Raw genomic sequence first — 15,930 nt, 5'->3', positions numbered from 1 at the left:
CCCCTTTTTTCCCCCTGGCCTCTCAACCCAGGCTCCCACTCCTGCTCACCAGCGCCATACCCTGCACTCACCCCTGAGGCTCCTCTTAAGGACAGGCTGTAGTTCCAGCAGTGGCCACCACGCCCGCCTGCTGCTGCAGGGGCTATTGAGCTGTTGGCCATCTGATTGGCTGGCAGCTCTCTAGGTGGCACTTCCTCCAATACATGGGTAGAAACCTCGCCATAGAACAATTAACACTGCTCCCAGGGCAGCCGTCGAAGATCGTGGGCAGCCTCTCCAACTTTTTAAGCTAGTGGTGTCGGGCAGCGGGGACCAAAGCGCCCTGTAAAAGTCAGCCTCTAGTATTTATGTAAGTTCTTTTCTTTTAGTTCATACCATCTTTGACTGAATTTTGTTGACCAATATGCTAATTACACAAGTGAAGCAAGGCTTTTTCTGATGAAAGGTTTATGCTCTCTTTCGTATTGCACTAAATACTTTAAATAGTTCCCACTGTTGTAGGTTTACTAATTAGCCATTCAGTCTGGTTTACTGTGGTCAATTTATTTTTCATCTCTCAAAATATTTGGCATACTTAAAAAAATGATTTGTTCTTCATTCCTGGAACCTAATATCAAATTCTGTCATATTATGGTCCATTTGCAAGATGTTGTCTTACCATTGGTTTGTTAACTAATTCTGGTTTGTCACTGAACACCACCATCTAATACATCATATTTGTTTTTCACCTTCTAAAACATGTTGTCCAAAAACACTAGAGCGGGTACAGAGGAGGTTTATGAGGACATTGCTAGGAATGGAGAATTTTATCTATGAGGAAAGGTTGGAATGGCTGTTGTTGTTTTCCTTGGAACAGAGGAGGCTGATGGGAGATTTAATGGAGGTTTAAAAATCGAGGGCCTAGATAGAGTGGATAGAAAGGACCTATCCCCCTTAGGAGGGAGATCAATAACCAGGGAACAGATTTAAAATAACTGACACAATGATTAGAGAGGAGTTGAGAAATGTTTTCACCCAAAGGGTGGTGGGGGTAGAGAACTCACGGCTTAAAAGTTAAGGCAGAACCCCTCATTGCCAAGTGCCATAACTTTGAAGGCCTTGAAGCAAGAGCTGCAAAATGGGATTTGGCTGGATAGCTCTTTTCCGGTTGGCATAGGCAAGGTGGGCTGAATAACCTATTGTGCCTTAGATTTTCGATGTCTTTTTGCTTCTAATACACTCTAGAAGTTCACTTTGTGAATTGAACTGTTGAACATTTGAACCGCTCTGCCTTGCCTGGTCTTTATGATTGCCTCTTCTAACCACATTGGTTTGCTGCATGCTTCCTTGGTCTCTCTTTAGACAACATCCCCCACCACACCCCCAAAACTACATCACTAATAGAAGAGCTCTGTAGGCAGCTCCTATCAGAGTTTTGTATCCTGTTCTGTTCTTTTACTCTACCCATGGTATTCCTCCTGCCTGTTTGTCCTTACTGAAATTGCTTCTTTTGGCTACTATAATAGTGCTCTTTATTGACACCTATTCCCCTCCTTTCCTAAATGCCAGGCCTTGTCAATCAACCCTTGCTACTCACATTGCAAAATCTGCACTGTCGTGAGAAGTCACAGCTGCTGTTTTGGCAGAACGTATCCTTGGGGGCCCCAACTTCGAATAAGAAGGGCTTGATTACAGTCATTCTGGTACAGTGAATTGAGCTCAGGCTCTTCACAGCATGCCTGCGCTTATGGCACTGTTGACCAGTGCCATTTTCCCTCAGGCTACTGTACAATTGTTCATGAGATGCTTACCAGCAGGTGCATGAAATGTGGTAGCCCTCTATATGCCTTCACTTGAAGTTGTTGAAAATGAGCCAAATCATTGTGAGATTGAGCCAGTCAGGAGAATTGTGTAGAGCAGTGCAGATATCATTGGGCAACAATATGGCCATGGCCTAATACATAAAAGCTATGTTGAGCCTGGAGGAAGGACACTGAATGTGACACTGTTCTTGACTTGTGAAAAAGCATTGCATATCTGGCACTGATGCAGCCAGGGCTCACTCACCCATTTATTATAAACAGATGTAAATGTGATTGCGGACAGTGGAGTTTATTTGTATATGCACAAGTGAACCTTTCTTAAGCAGACAGTGAACACCTACTACAGTGGGTTTATATGTCATCGTTGTCAGTTTCTAGCACAAACTGCATAAAATTTTGGGACCTCGGGTAGAGTGTTGATCATCTGGTGGACATGACTCCTGAAAGCTATTCCCCAACTTTGCTCATCAAATTAGATTGCTATGCGGGCAAATGATGATAGTTATTACTGGATGCCAACAGAGGCAGAATTGTTCTTGGACCTGTAACGAGCTGCCCTTACAGGGTTCCATATATAGATGATCCCTTGACTAAAATAAACAGATGAATTTGGTATGTTGATGGTAGGGTTTCCATATGACTAAAAAGAGACATGCAAGTTTGGGAAATAATTCGGAAGAAATCCGATGTAAAGGGAAACAGTGGAAACTTAGTGAGCACAGATAAGAGGATAGTCAAATTCTACTCAATTTTTATTGCTTCCTCTGCCTCTTCACTTTCTGGCAATGCTGTTCCCTCTCCTAATGAACATATCTAAGCATACTTTCCCCTGCTGTCAGTGTTGCCAGCAATGCTTTATCTGTATCTATATTGTGGGATCTTACTGTATTCATCATCACTTATTGGAAAGGATGATTGAACAGATACATTCTTTTTACCAGTGACATCTGTTCTTTTGATCACACTTGATCAACATTTGATTTTTTGGACAAATTCTCCTCTCCCCTTTAAAGCATTAACTCTGCACAGTCTGGTTTGACAAATATCAGGTGCTATAAAGTACTCACTTCACTTCACTCACTTTTCCAGAACTGCTTTATCCAATTCAGGGTCGCAGGGAGCAGGAGCCTATCCCTACGGGCAAGGGGCATTAGGCAGGGTACACCCAGGACAGGACGCCAGTCCATCACAGGGCGCGCACACACACACTAAGGGGAAATTTACCCGCAGCCAATCCATCTAACCAGCACGTCTTTGGACATTGGGAGGAAACTGGAGCACCTGGGGGAAACCCACAAGGACATGGGGAGAACATGCAAATTCCACACAGACAGGCAGCCAAGGTCAGAATCAAACCCGGGTCCCTGGAACTGTGAGGCAGCAGTGTTAACCACTGTGCAACCATGCTGCCCTGCTGTAAAATACTGTGCCCATATAATCGCCATTCTTATATGGGTATAGACAGAGATTGACTGCAGATTAATCAATTATTAGGGGCAGCCATACCAGAACATGGCCTCCCCGATGCTCTTGAAAAGGTGGCGGTGAGACATCTTGAATGGCTGCAGTCTGTGTGGTGTAAGTACAGCCACAGTGCTGTTAAGCAGTTGTGGAGATAAAGAAACTGCGATGTATTTCCAAGTCAGGATGGTGAATGAGCTGGAGGGGAGCTTGCCAGTGGTGGGACAGCATGTTCTATTCTTATGCCCCTGCTGTGTCCCCCAGGTACAAGCAGTAATCAGGTGCAGAAATTCCCTGTCTAACAACACCGTGGCTGTACCTGCACTACTTGGTCTGTTGTGGTTCAAGAAGGCAGCTCACCACCACCTTCTCAAAGGGAAGTTAGGGATGGGCAATAAATGCTGGCCTAGTCAGCGACACTCATACCCCATGAATGAATAGAAAAAGATTCCTGGTGCATTACCCTCTACTCAACCAGTGATTGCCAAAGCCATTTGTAAACTTCTTACACTTGTATTCTAGCAAAGAACAATTAGCACAGCACAGCCAAAGGATCAGTGCATGTTATGGCACAGCAGATGTTAAATGCTGAGCTGCTCAAATCCCAAAGGGAAACTTGAAACAACTGTTTTGCAATTTGTATATATTTCGAGGTGCGTGCCTTGAATTCAGTAGTAATAAGACCACCAAGTCTTATAGGTTTCTTACAAAACTAAATTAAACTTTTATTAATAAAAAAATTATTTTAAGCACATTCACATTACAAATAATGTGCATTCAAAGGGGAACACACTTTCTTAACTTCTGGCTAAGTGAAACATTTCACCCCCTCTTTTGAATTCAAGCTAGAATAGTTTATTTAAAAGTGCAAATGTTGCCTTTACACCTCACATTCTAAAACTTCACCCATGTTTACCTACTTAACATTTGATACCTAGCTTGTCTTCTAATACATCAAGCCTTCAGACCAGCTGCCTTTAATTCAATAAAGTCCCCCCCCCCCCCACACACACACACACACACACACACACACACACACACACCCCCGCCCCCACTTTACAATAAATTCCAATAACATTCTGAAAATTATTCAATCTTCCTGACATCCCCCTCCTTATTAAAAAATAAACTGTCATAATTTAAAAAGACGGCTTCATTTTCTGAACTCATCTCGCGTTACCTCCTACACTTATTACACTATTATATTACCAGATGCATGCAATAACATAATATATATCCAAACCCTTGGTATCAACAGAAATCATTCCAGTCCAGTGACCAGGTTTTAAATGTCCAATTTTTCCTTTAAGCTTCAAACTCTTGACAATGAATCTGCAATCAGACTTTCTCATCCTGCCACATGTATAATCTGTAGATTCAATGATTGCAGTAATAAACTCCATCTGAATAGCCTTGCACTTCTGTCTTGAAATTTGACAAGAAACTTTAAAGGATTGTGGTCTGTATAAACATTTGTTTCTGACAAATACCTTATCGGTTTCTCAAATTCCAGTGTCGTCATCATGTAACAATATGGCCCCAATACCTATATTGCTTGTGTCAATGGCCAACTTAAATTGCTTGGCATAAGTGGGTACTGCCAAAATTGGTGGTGTAGTTAATAGTTTTCAAACTGTCAAATGCCTTCTGACACTCCTGTATCCATCGAAGCTTCTTGTTTTTTAATAGTTCAGTCAGTGGAGCAACCATGCTGCTAAAATTTGATACAAAATTCCAATAAAACCCATTCATGCTCAGAAATCTCAAAACTTCTAATTTTGTTGTAGGCATGGGAAAATCCACGATAGCCTTGACTTTCACATCCCTTGGAGCCACTTTACCATGTCCATTGGTATGGCCTAGATGCATAACTTGCACTTTTGCAAATTCACTTTTGGCCAAGTTCATCACCAAATTAGCTTCTTGTAACTGAGTAAATAATTCTTCCAGATGTTGTAAATGCTTCTCTGACTGAAAACTATCAACTCATCAATATAAACAGCACAATTGCTCAGACCTGCAATTACTTTGTTTGTCAGTCTTTGAAATGTTGCAAGTGCATTTTTCATACCAAATGGCATGACTTTAAACTGATATAGTCTATCTGGCGCCACAAAAGCCAATATTTCCTTTGCTCTCTCTGGTAACAGTACTTGCCAATATCCCCTTAGCACGTCAATCTTTGTGATGAATTTTGGTTGTCCTACTTTCTCAATACAACCTTCCAACTGTGGTATAGGATATGAATCCACTTTTGTCACCGCATTCACCTTTCCACAAGAATAGTCCACAAACAGTCTGTGTTTCATCTGGTTTCGGTACTAGCACAATAGGCGAACTCCAATTACTGCAACTAGATTCAAAGCTTTCATTTTTAACCATGAATTCAATTTCTTTCTGTACTTGTAATAACTTTGCCGGATTAAATCTATAAGGATGTTGCCTTATCGAAGCTGAAACTTCTACACATACATCATGTATAGCTAAAGCTGTCCTCCCCAGCTTATTTCCACAAATAGCTTTGAATGACTGCAATAGCTTCCCCAAATCACTTTGACACTTGTCTGGAAGGTAACTTGATATTACATTAAAATTTTCAGGCACCTCCTCATTATCCAATTTGATTAGAGGAAAATCAATTTCAGAATCCTACATTTCTACCTCTTTCTCATTATCTACCATCACTGACACCACCTTTTAGTCTTCTTCCCTGTCAAAGTACTTTTTAAGCATATTTACATGACACACCCTCTTCTATCTGGAGCATTTATTAAGTAATTTTAATTTACTTCACTCAATTTCTTTTCAATCCTGTAAGGCCCACTAAACCTTGCCTTTAACGAGTCACCCAGTACTGGTAACAGAACTAACACTTTTCCCCACAGCAACAAAACTATGAGCTGTAGCTTTCCTGCCTGCCCTCACTTTCATCACTTGCTGTGATATCTTCAAATGTTCCCTGGCCAACTCACATGCTCTATCTAATCTCTCTCTGAAGTTTGATACATAATCTAGGAGAGTAGTTTCTGAATTTTGACCCACCAATTTCTCATGAATCAATTTCAATGGTCCCCTTACTTCATGACTATAAACTCGTTGAAAAGGACTAAAACCAGTCGATGCATTAGGAGAGTCCCTAATAGCAAATAACAAGAATGGAATTCCCTCATCCCAATCTTGTGGGTAATCCTGACTATATGCCCTCTTCATAGTTTTTAAAATTTGATGCCATTTTTCCAAAGCCCCTTGTGACTCAGGATGGTAAGTTGTTGGCTTAAGTTGTTTTATCCCCAGGCTGTTCATTACTTCTTTAAACAGTTGTGACATGAAATTTGAACCCTGACCTGATTATATTTCTTTAGGTAAACCATATCTTGTAAAAAAAATTACTTAACGCTTCCACAATTTTCTTTGTTGTACTATATCTCAAAGGTATTGCTTCAGGAAACCTTGTAGACACATCCATTATTGTCAATAAATACTGATTTCCACTTTTAGTCTTAGAGAGGGGTCCTACACAACCAATAGTAAAAGGTTCTTCAAATGTTGAAATTGGAATTAAAGGCGCCAGATTAATCACTGCTTGTGGTTCCCCATATCATCTGACGTGTGTGACATGTTCTACAGAATTTGACTACATCTCTCTGCAATCCAGGTCAATAAAAATGTTTTTGTTGTTGCCTGTTTCTAATTCCTAAATGTCCCCCCACTGGAATTTCATGAGCTATCCTCCGAATTTCACTTCTATACCCAAATGGCCTTACAACCTAATGCACCTCCCTCCAGCCTTCATTTGCTGAAGCATGTTAAGGCATCCATTTTCTCATTAAGGTAATAACATTCTGGAATACATTCTGCCTCTGTTTCTAAGTAAGCTGACTGATATTACTGTTTTATTTGAGAATCCTTTTTCTGTAACTCCATGAACTGCCTTGAGTTAAACACTTTACCTGCATTGTCTTCCATTCTTTCTTCCTGAACAATCTTATCAAACATACTACCAACTAATTGGACTTCCACACCTTCTCTCTGCCTTTGAACTTCCTGTTCTTCTTGTTTCAACCTATGAGCCTGTGATCTTGTTAGCGAACAATCCAGGATGCTCTCTCTGCAACACTTCTGTTGAAAATATAGGCTGCTCAACTACCATAGGTATTACCCACATCTGGGATCCAGCTATGTCATTACCCAAAATAAATTGAACTCCTGCAATGGGTAATTTTCCCACTATTCCAACAATCACCTCACCTGTTTTCCTCTTATTCTTTAAATTTACCTTCCACAATGGAATAGGTTTAACATCTCCATGAGCCCCACTCATTATCAGCTGTTCCGGCAAACCTGCGCACTCTTGGGTAAATAGTGAACGCATTCCCACTTCTTTACCTGTCACTGATTCTTCCTGTTTTATCTGTACACAAGCCACTGGTTTTTCCTGTGCCTGAACCTCAGAACCCACAGTACTTGTACTTCCAGAGCTCCAATAATTCCAACAGATTTTCCCTGTAATTTCCAACACACTGACTTTGTGTGTCCAACTTTATTACAAGGCAACACCTCAAATTTCGAATGTCACTTTTACCCTCAGCTGCTTCCTCTTTATTCTGAGAAAAAACTTCCTGCAAATTTCCACCTACTCCTCTTCCCTGACTACCCACTTTCCTTTCACCTTCCCACTTTCTATTCTTCTCTGATTTAAAAGGGTGACAAGAAAAAGCTTTAGCTCTATGAACTAATTCAGAATCATTAGCTAACTCTGCTGCTTGTCTTACAGTTTCAACCCTCTGTTCCTCCACTTGAGTTCTCACTACTGAAGGAATTAAATCTTTAAATTCTGCCAAAAGAATTACCTCTTTAAGAGTTGCACATGTTGTCTCTATCTTTAAATGCCCGTATTCACTGGTCAAAGTTACTTTGTTTTACTCTCTCAAAATATGTTTTCCCAGGTTGTTTTCTCATATTCCTAAATTTCTGCCTGTATGCCTCAAGAACCAACTCATATGCACTGAAAATAGCCTTTTTACCACATCAAAGTTCACCGACATTTCTTCTGACAATGAAGCAGAAACCTCAAGTGCTCTACCCACCAAACTAGATTGTAACAGTAATGTCCAGTTTTCCTGTGGCCATTTCATCTGTTTAGCTGTCTTCTCAAATGAAATAAAGAATGCTTCAACATCTTTTTCCACAAACTTTGGAAGAGCTTGTACAAGTTTAAACATCTCCCCATTGGGTTCAGATCTGGAAATCTTCAGTTGTTTCTTTTTTAATTGCCAGCAGTTTAAGCTGGAGTTTTTTCTCTTTTTCTTTCCTCCTTTTGAAACTCGGCATTTCTAACTCACTTTTCTGTTTTCTTTCTCTCTCCTGCCTTTCTGCTTGTTCCCTTTGAGAATGTCCTTTCTCTTTTCCTTTTCTTTTTCTTTCTCTGCCCTCTTTTTGCTGCCTCTAGTTCCAATTTTTTCATTCGCAACTGAATTTGGGCATATTCCAGTGATCCATCCCTTGGAGAACTCGCTCTCCCAGGTATTCCTTCCTATTTCAAATGCTGTATTATACCTTCAATTATATCTGATTTCCTTACCCCTGCAGGTAATCCTAAGTGTAACTTATCTGCCAATTCCATTAACTTAACTTTACTTACCTTTTGTAAACCAGCCAAAGTTATAACTTCAACTCCCAGGCAAGCCTTAGCACTGCCAAAACCATATTGCAGTCTCGCCAATTCAAGAAATACCTCACGCCAACTCCTGAATTCAAAGCGCTTCCCATACTCGTAACCTTAAGATTCACCAACTCCAAACCAATCAAGGTATTTCAAATATATCCTGCAAAGAGCCTCCAATTTTGTTATGGCACAGTGATGGTAAATGCTGAGCTGCTCAAATCCCAAAGGGAAACTTGAAACAACTGCCGCAACTGTTTTGCAATTTGTATATATTTTGAGATGCGTGCCTTGAATTCAGTAGTAATAAGACCACCAAGTCTTATAGGTTTCTTACAAAACTAAATTAAACCTTTATTAATTAAAAAAAAGATTTTAAGCACATACTGATTTACAAATTGCTACTGTAATAACTTCTAGCTCCCTAGATTAATCTAACCCCCAATTACACCTCCGTTAAGGCAACAGCAAGACGCATAGATTTTAAAAGGCCCAGGCAAAGTAAGGTGATACCCTAAACAGTCGAATTCAAAGTGAGTTTTTCTCAGCTTTGGTTCCTTGTAGACGGCAGCTTGAGGCTTAGATGCTGGAGGCTTTTCACACTTGTGTTAGATCTTAGAATTCCTTCTCTTACACACAGTCTTCTCTCCTTTGTGCATATTTTCCCCATTGAATGCAAATTCCCATTGTTACACTATGTCTTTGTTATTATTAGAGAAGTAAAGTTCAATCTACCATAGTGCTAATTTTACCAGTAATCTTTGGGAAAAATAAACACACTTTCATAACTTCTCCTGGCTATGTGAAACATTTCACCCCCTCTTTTGAATTCAAGCTAGAATGGTTTATTTAAAAGTGCAAATGTTCCCGTTACACCTCACATTTTAAAACTTCACCCATGTTTACCTACTTAACATTTGAAACTTAGCTTGTCTTCTGATACATCAAAGCCTTCAGAACAGCTGCCTTTAATTCAATAAAGTTCCGCCCACCCACACACGCACCCCCACTTTACAATAAATTCCAATAACATTATGAAAATTATTATATCTTCCTGACAGTGCAGGTATTTTCCTTGCCTTTGCAGCTCATTTTTAATACCATAACCATCTGAGCATGTGGTGGAACTGGATGTTCAATTCAGAATGCATTGCTCTTGCCTAGGTTGGTTCATGCTGACCCGAGCCAAGAAGATGGCAAGTGACTTTCACCATTGCTGCTTTGAATTTCTCTGTTACTTGTGTTCTTTGGGGATGTGCCTGATTTCTGCTCTGTAGTTGTGGGAATATTTTTCATTTCCTCCAATTCTGTTAATTGGCGATTGAGGTGGAAAATGCTGAGTGAAATGTACTGATGTGGATATAGTCTCACGTGATCGAGTACTTCAAATATTTTGGCTTTAATATTGTGTACCCTTATTATTCTTCCTGATTTCCTCTGAAACAAATTATTAATTTTGTTTGATCTAATCTGAAAACAGCTTTGATACAGCAATGAGTACCTGTGGCTTTTCTTTTTGGTTTTACTGTTAGGCAGAGATGATGTTAAGCAGATGTGAGGTTGACTGCAGGAGGTGAGCCAGCAGGTATTTATTTTGAAATCTTGCGGCATGTATAGCAGCCGGAAGCCGTGTTGTGTGTATATCATGTTGGGGAGGAAGAAGTTACAACATGGGTGTTGAGATGCATAATTTGGAAGCATTTCAATTTGAACAGCAGGTGCAGCATATATGTTAACGTGTGGGCTTGAAACAAGGTTTATTCTCCAACTTCTGTAATATCAGTGTAGCTGAAATGGTTCAGCTGGGCAAAGAAAAACCTTGAAGAGGTTAATGCATGTGTGCAGTCCTTATCACTTGCACTGTCTCTACTATATTGGGCAAATGGGGCTGGCTAACCACTTTTTATTACTAGGTGTCCATTTCAAAATTGTTGCTTAAACCATTTTAAACACCAACTATTTCAGGTAGTTCATGCAGCAGATTGTACCTGTCATTAAGTATTGTCAGGTAGCCACTGACTTATTCTCTAGAACTCCTGCAACTGCTGCTCACAAATAAGTAACAATGATGATAGACACCTTATGTGAAAACCTACTAAAACTTGAGTTGTGCTTATCTGCTGTAGTAGTGAAACTGACCAGACTGCTGCATACTTCATCCCAAAGTTGAATTAGGTGAAAAGCTCCCACAATACATATCTTGTCTATAGACAGGAACACTACGATTATAATTAAAAGTAGAGAAGGAAAGAAGCTCAAAGTGACTTGATGTTCCTAATTAGGCCGTGTGCATGTGATTCTTTGGGGCATAGTGTATGAGGTTAAAGCCTGTGTTTTTTAAAAAGCATACAGCAGACATTAATATAAATGTTTTATGTATTTCTGTGAGAAAACAGTAATATTTAATTGCCTCGTTTTACAGTGGCTGGGAGCAAGAGAAAAATGGAGACACAAAGCTCCATCTTCCACTACTGCATATAGTGGGCAAATAATATTTGCACAAATGCATCCCCTATAAATGGTGGGGACTGTATTTCTAAATATATATTAAGTATTATGGTTTAGGAAATTTAATGTTAACCAGAAGCCCGGTGTTTCACTTCCATGTTCAAAGTTTTTTTTCTCTTGAATTTGTTTGGAGCTTTCTAGAAAATATATACTCTAGATGCTTCAATCAGCTTTAACTGTTATTGTTACGGAATTTATGTTGGAAGAAAAAACTTTTGTTATCATCTTATTAATGGAAGACAAAGCTATGAAGGAAATGGCTCCTTTTAATAAATCTAAGAGAAAGAATACTAAGTTATTTTTGTTCTATTTTCAGGGCAATTAAAGCATTTCAAGAGGTGCTTTATATTGATCCCAGCTTCTCTCGGGCCAATGAGATTCACTTGCGTCTTGGGTTGATGTTTAAAGTGAACACGGACTATGAGTCTAGTCTTAAGGTAAGTAAAGAATACAATGTAATTGCAGAATGTTATTTCAGATTAAACCAAGAGAACACTTCCACGAAAGTTCCTGTAAAATGGCAAAGTTTTGAATTTTGTGGATACTTAATAGTCCTTTATATATTAGAAAGCTCAGACACTGATACCGGGTTCGTACTAAATCTTCTGTCTTGCAGGAAACCCCCTTTTTTTTCCCTGTCTTTTGTCATCCCCGGCCAAGACTTGTTTTCTAACATTTTACTAAATACGTTGTGCCACTTCCCCAGTTCTAATTGGGATTTATATATGACAGGCAGCTTGTACAGTGGAATTAGACTGTAGCTGGAATGGTACTTTAAACATGTATCCCAACATTTATAATTATTTCACATTAAAGAGTGCATTAAAATGTTCATTCCAATAGAGTATTTTCATAACATTGTTAAATGGGGAAATGAAATTTAAAAATATACTAGCCATGTTCTTCTAAATTAATTTCTCGTATCTGTGCTATCAATTTCTTAAATATAAATAACGGCTCATGGCAATTAACATTGCTTATGATTTAGGTAACTGCATCAGAACCCTTTCAAGCTTGTATATCTGCAGAGAAAGCTGTGTATGCTTTTGGAAGAAAATCTAAATTGTTTCATTTTAGGCAATTAAATCAGGCTTTGTTTTAAATTTGGTTTTCTTCTCAATTATTGACCAACACTGGTACCTTCAATTGTTTGTTTCAATATTGAACTCTTGGGTGCAATATATAGAAACTAATACAAAGTAAAATATTGTGTTATTGCAGTTCTGAGTGGGATGAAGGTAGTGGCTTTAATATATTAAAGGATATATTTTCATTTTTTCTGTGGAGGTGAAATTAGAAAATCAAAATTAATTGCATTATTATTGATCTGGAGAATTACACTGTTTATTGAAGATTACTTCAATGGTAGACATAATGCTGTTCGTACTTGCTCTCTCTTGTGTGTCCTTTGATTAAGCTACAAGCAGTAACAGGGTAGCCATGAGATTAGATTTTATTTCACAGAATAAAATAGTTTTATGTATATTCTTGGAACAAAACTAGTTGAAAGAAAAATACTGCAATCTGATTTCTGGGGATAAACTATATATTGAATATAAAGGTTGTAAATGTGTTTGTAGATATTATTAGCAATTTCAGAGACTTTGGGCTTCAAAGTCTGAGATTTAAAGATATGACAATGTGCATCGAATGTTGCAGCTGGTTAAAACAAAAGTCACTCAAGCTGTTTCTCTAATTTCTGGAGTTGAAATTGATGAGTAATTTACCAATGTTGTGTCTTCAGAATTCTGTTTAATGTCACATTTTTGACAACTGGCAGGTAACACTCTCACCACATGGCCATCTCAAACCAAAAAAAAGCCCAGCTATCTTGTTATCTCCAAGTGCTCCATATTCAGCATACTTGGGGGTGGGGAGGGGGTTGTCACTGTTGGCTAGAAACTGAAAAGGGCCAGCCACATCAACACTGACTACAAGAGCAGAACAGAGGCTGGGTACCTCCAGCTCACCTTCTGAGCCCTCGACCTCCTCGCCATCCACAAGGCTGAAGTCAAGAGTGTGATGGAATGTTTACTGCTTGCTTGGATAGCTGCAGTGCAGTAACACTTTGGAAGCTCAACACTATCCAAAAATAGAGAAGTTTGTCTGATTTGTGCACCTGCCATTGGACTCTGTATCTCTACCCCTTACATCACTAGTTCAGTGTGCCTGCAGTATGACTTCCAGAATGTACTGCACTAACTCAATAACCTTGACAGCACCCCATCCCCTGCAAACTCTACATCTGGGGATGATGAAAGCAACAGAATTGTAGGAACATCATCTCCAATTTTCTGCGGTTGCAAGTGTCTTGTTCAATAAGAATAGTTATTGAACCATCAGATGAAGGTTCCAGGCTAACATAGGTGAGGCTATTAAATATCTCTTTTAAAATATTTTTGAGGGGCTCATTCAAGATTAATCCTCACACCTGCTGAATTAGTTGGGATAGTGAGGTGCTATAATTGACCTCAAAGCTTTCAGTAAGAGAGGAGAAAATTGCCCAAGACTTTTGCTCCTCATAACAGCCCAGATTCTTCAAGTTTAAACGTGGGGCTGGATTGAACTTCATTGTGATGTTCCTTGTACCCATGCAATTGTCTCTACCAAAGGGTTGACCTCAAGACTGGAAGTAATTTTTTTTATGTTCTCTCTTGAAAAGATGCTAGAGAGTTGCTAAAAACTGATAAAGACGTGTATGGGTTTCCAAGCAAAAGTTCTTGAGATTAGGTCTAGCTGTTGATAATTTATTGACTGAACAGTAATTTATCGGACCAATTTGGTAATAATTCAGATATTGTGATTACTGATTTGTGCCCTGGGCTGAATCTTTATTCCAGCTCAAACCCTAACCTTGGAAAAGGAGATATTTAAGAGAGAATGTTGAGATCCTGAAAGCTGGCCCATATTACAATAGACCCTTTCTAGTGTTGTACATTGAGAATGGCACTTGAGCTGCCTGCCATGAACATACAATTTCCAGGAATGTGCAGTCTACCCAAGATTCCCAAAATAACTTTGTGAATGTTTAAAACACTGGGGGATGATTTTGGAAGATGGGATGATGTTACCTTGTACTTTAGTTGAGTTATAAGTCCAAAAGAATTTTCATTATACATTGTTGGATGTTCAGGTGAACTCTGAACTCTGGTAGACTAGAGTTGTACTGTTGCATGAGAACAAAAAAAAACAGGCTTGATCTTACATCATGCCCCAACTGCCAGTGCTTTGCTCTCTGTGCATTGACTCCTAATTTAACAACTTTAGAAATTTTCCATGGCTTGAATGATATACCTTCCTTTAATGATGTAGGATTCAACCTGAGTGATTCATCTGTATTCCTGAATTGATGACAACTGCTCTTAGGTATCATGAAGGATGTTCTAATAAGTCAGTTTCCTGAAGTAATTTATTCCTGGTATGGAAAATTTGAGGTTGCGCGTGCACAAAAAACAAACATAAGTTCAGACTACTTTTTAACCTGTGTCTGCCTCATTGTGTTCATAAAATACATCGGTTGTGCTTACATCTGCAGCTGCTGCCTTTGTCCTTATTTAGAAAATTGGTTTATTGCCGTGCTTTTGGATGAAAATCCACATTTCCATTTTTCTATTTTTAAATCGGTGACATGAACTGTCAATTGGAGTCAAAACACCAGTTGAGATTTCTGGTCTGGTTTTGGCAATTCTGAAAATTTTCTGCTGATCATGAAATTAGTTTCTCTCACTTGTAGAATTATGGTACATTTGTTATAGGAGGATATATAAACCTCTGCTGAACATGCCTTACAAAGGCATCTGTTTTCTAATGCTTAAAATCTTTGGATATCTGCTAGGGTTGTCAATGAATTGCAATTAACATTGAAGATTAATGTATTAATATTTTTAAGAGAAACTTTTTTCATGTTGCTGATCTTTGATATTACTTGAATACATATGTAGGAATAAGTTTTTACTTACCAACAGCCCAGCACTTTAGGCTACTGAACTATTACCTCCTCTTCTGCTGGTGGCACTGTCAGCAAAACAAGATGGGTTTTCCTCCACATAGTGCGCTACCAAATTTTTGTTTGTAATAATGAGGAAAGAAAGTGAGTGTACAAAATGCACATGGGGAAATTGCTTGTTGCAGGAAATTTGAAATTTATATCCAACACATGGATTATTTCCAGAACTTGGAATACTTGGTTGCTGCAGTAAAGTTTTTACTATGGTAGTTTGAACTCATGGTGAATGGGTTATGCCAATTCTATGTGTAAAGGTTAAGATTTAAGTTAAATGGGGAAAAAAACTTGCTGATTTGTGTTGAAACTAATAGCAAGCAGCAATAGTCTAGAGGCCCTTTTCAAATAGTTGCTCAACTTCTGTTTCAGGCAGAGGCAGTGTTTCAGTTTAGTCTGGCTTGGAGTTTGGATTTTGTGATGAAAATATGTTCCTTTCTCCAGTCACTTTAATGTACTAAGTTTCTAGTAATATTGCATGAATTTAGTGGTTTTTT

The 15,930-nt window shown here is 38.9% G+C and overlaps 1 protein-coding gene across 4 annotated transcripts in view; it reads left to right on the top strand.

Moving 5' to 3' along the window:
* kdm6a (lysine (K)-specific demethylase 6A) overlaps positions 1-15,930 on the top strand; it is a 274,780-nt gene that overhangs the window by 117,434 nt on the left and 141,416 nt on the right. For all 4 annotated transcript variants that reach the window (XM_078559720.1, XM_078559718.1, XM_078559719.1 and 1 more), the window contains exon 6: positions 11,750-11,870. In XM_078559720.1, coding sequence (XP_078415846.1) covers positions 11,750-11,870 — 121 coding nt within the window. The remainder of the gene's footprint in view (positions 1-11,749; positions 11,871-15,930) is intronic.

This window comes from Cetorhinus maximus, chromosome 16 (assembly GCF_964194155.1).
Source record: "Cetorhinus maximus chromosome 16, sCetMax3.hap1.1, whole genome shotgun sequence".
Taxonomy (NCBI): Eukaryota; Metazoa; Chordata; class Chondrichthyes; order Lamniformes; family Cetorhinidae; genus Cetorhinus; species Cetorhinus maximus.
This window is presented reverse-complemented; position numbering and strand designations above follow the sequence as displayed.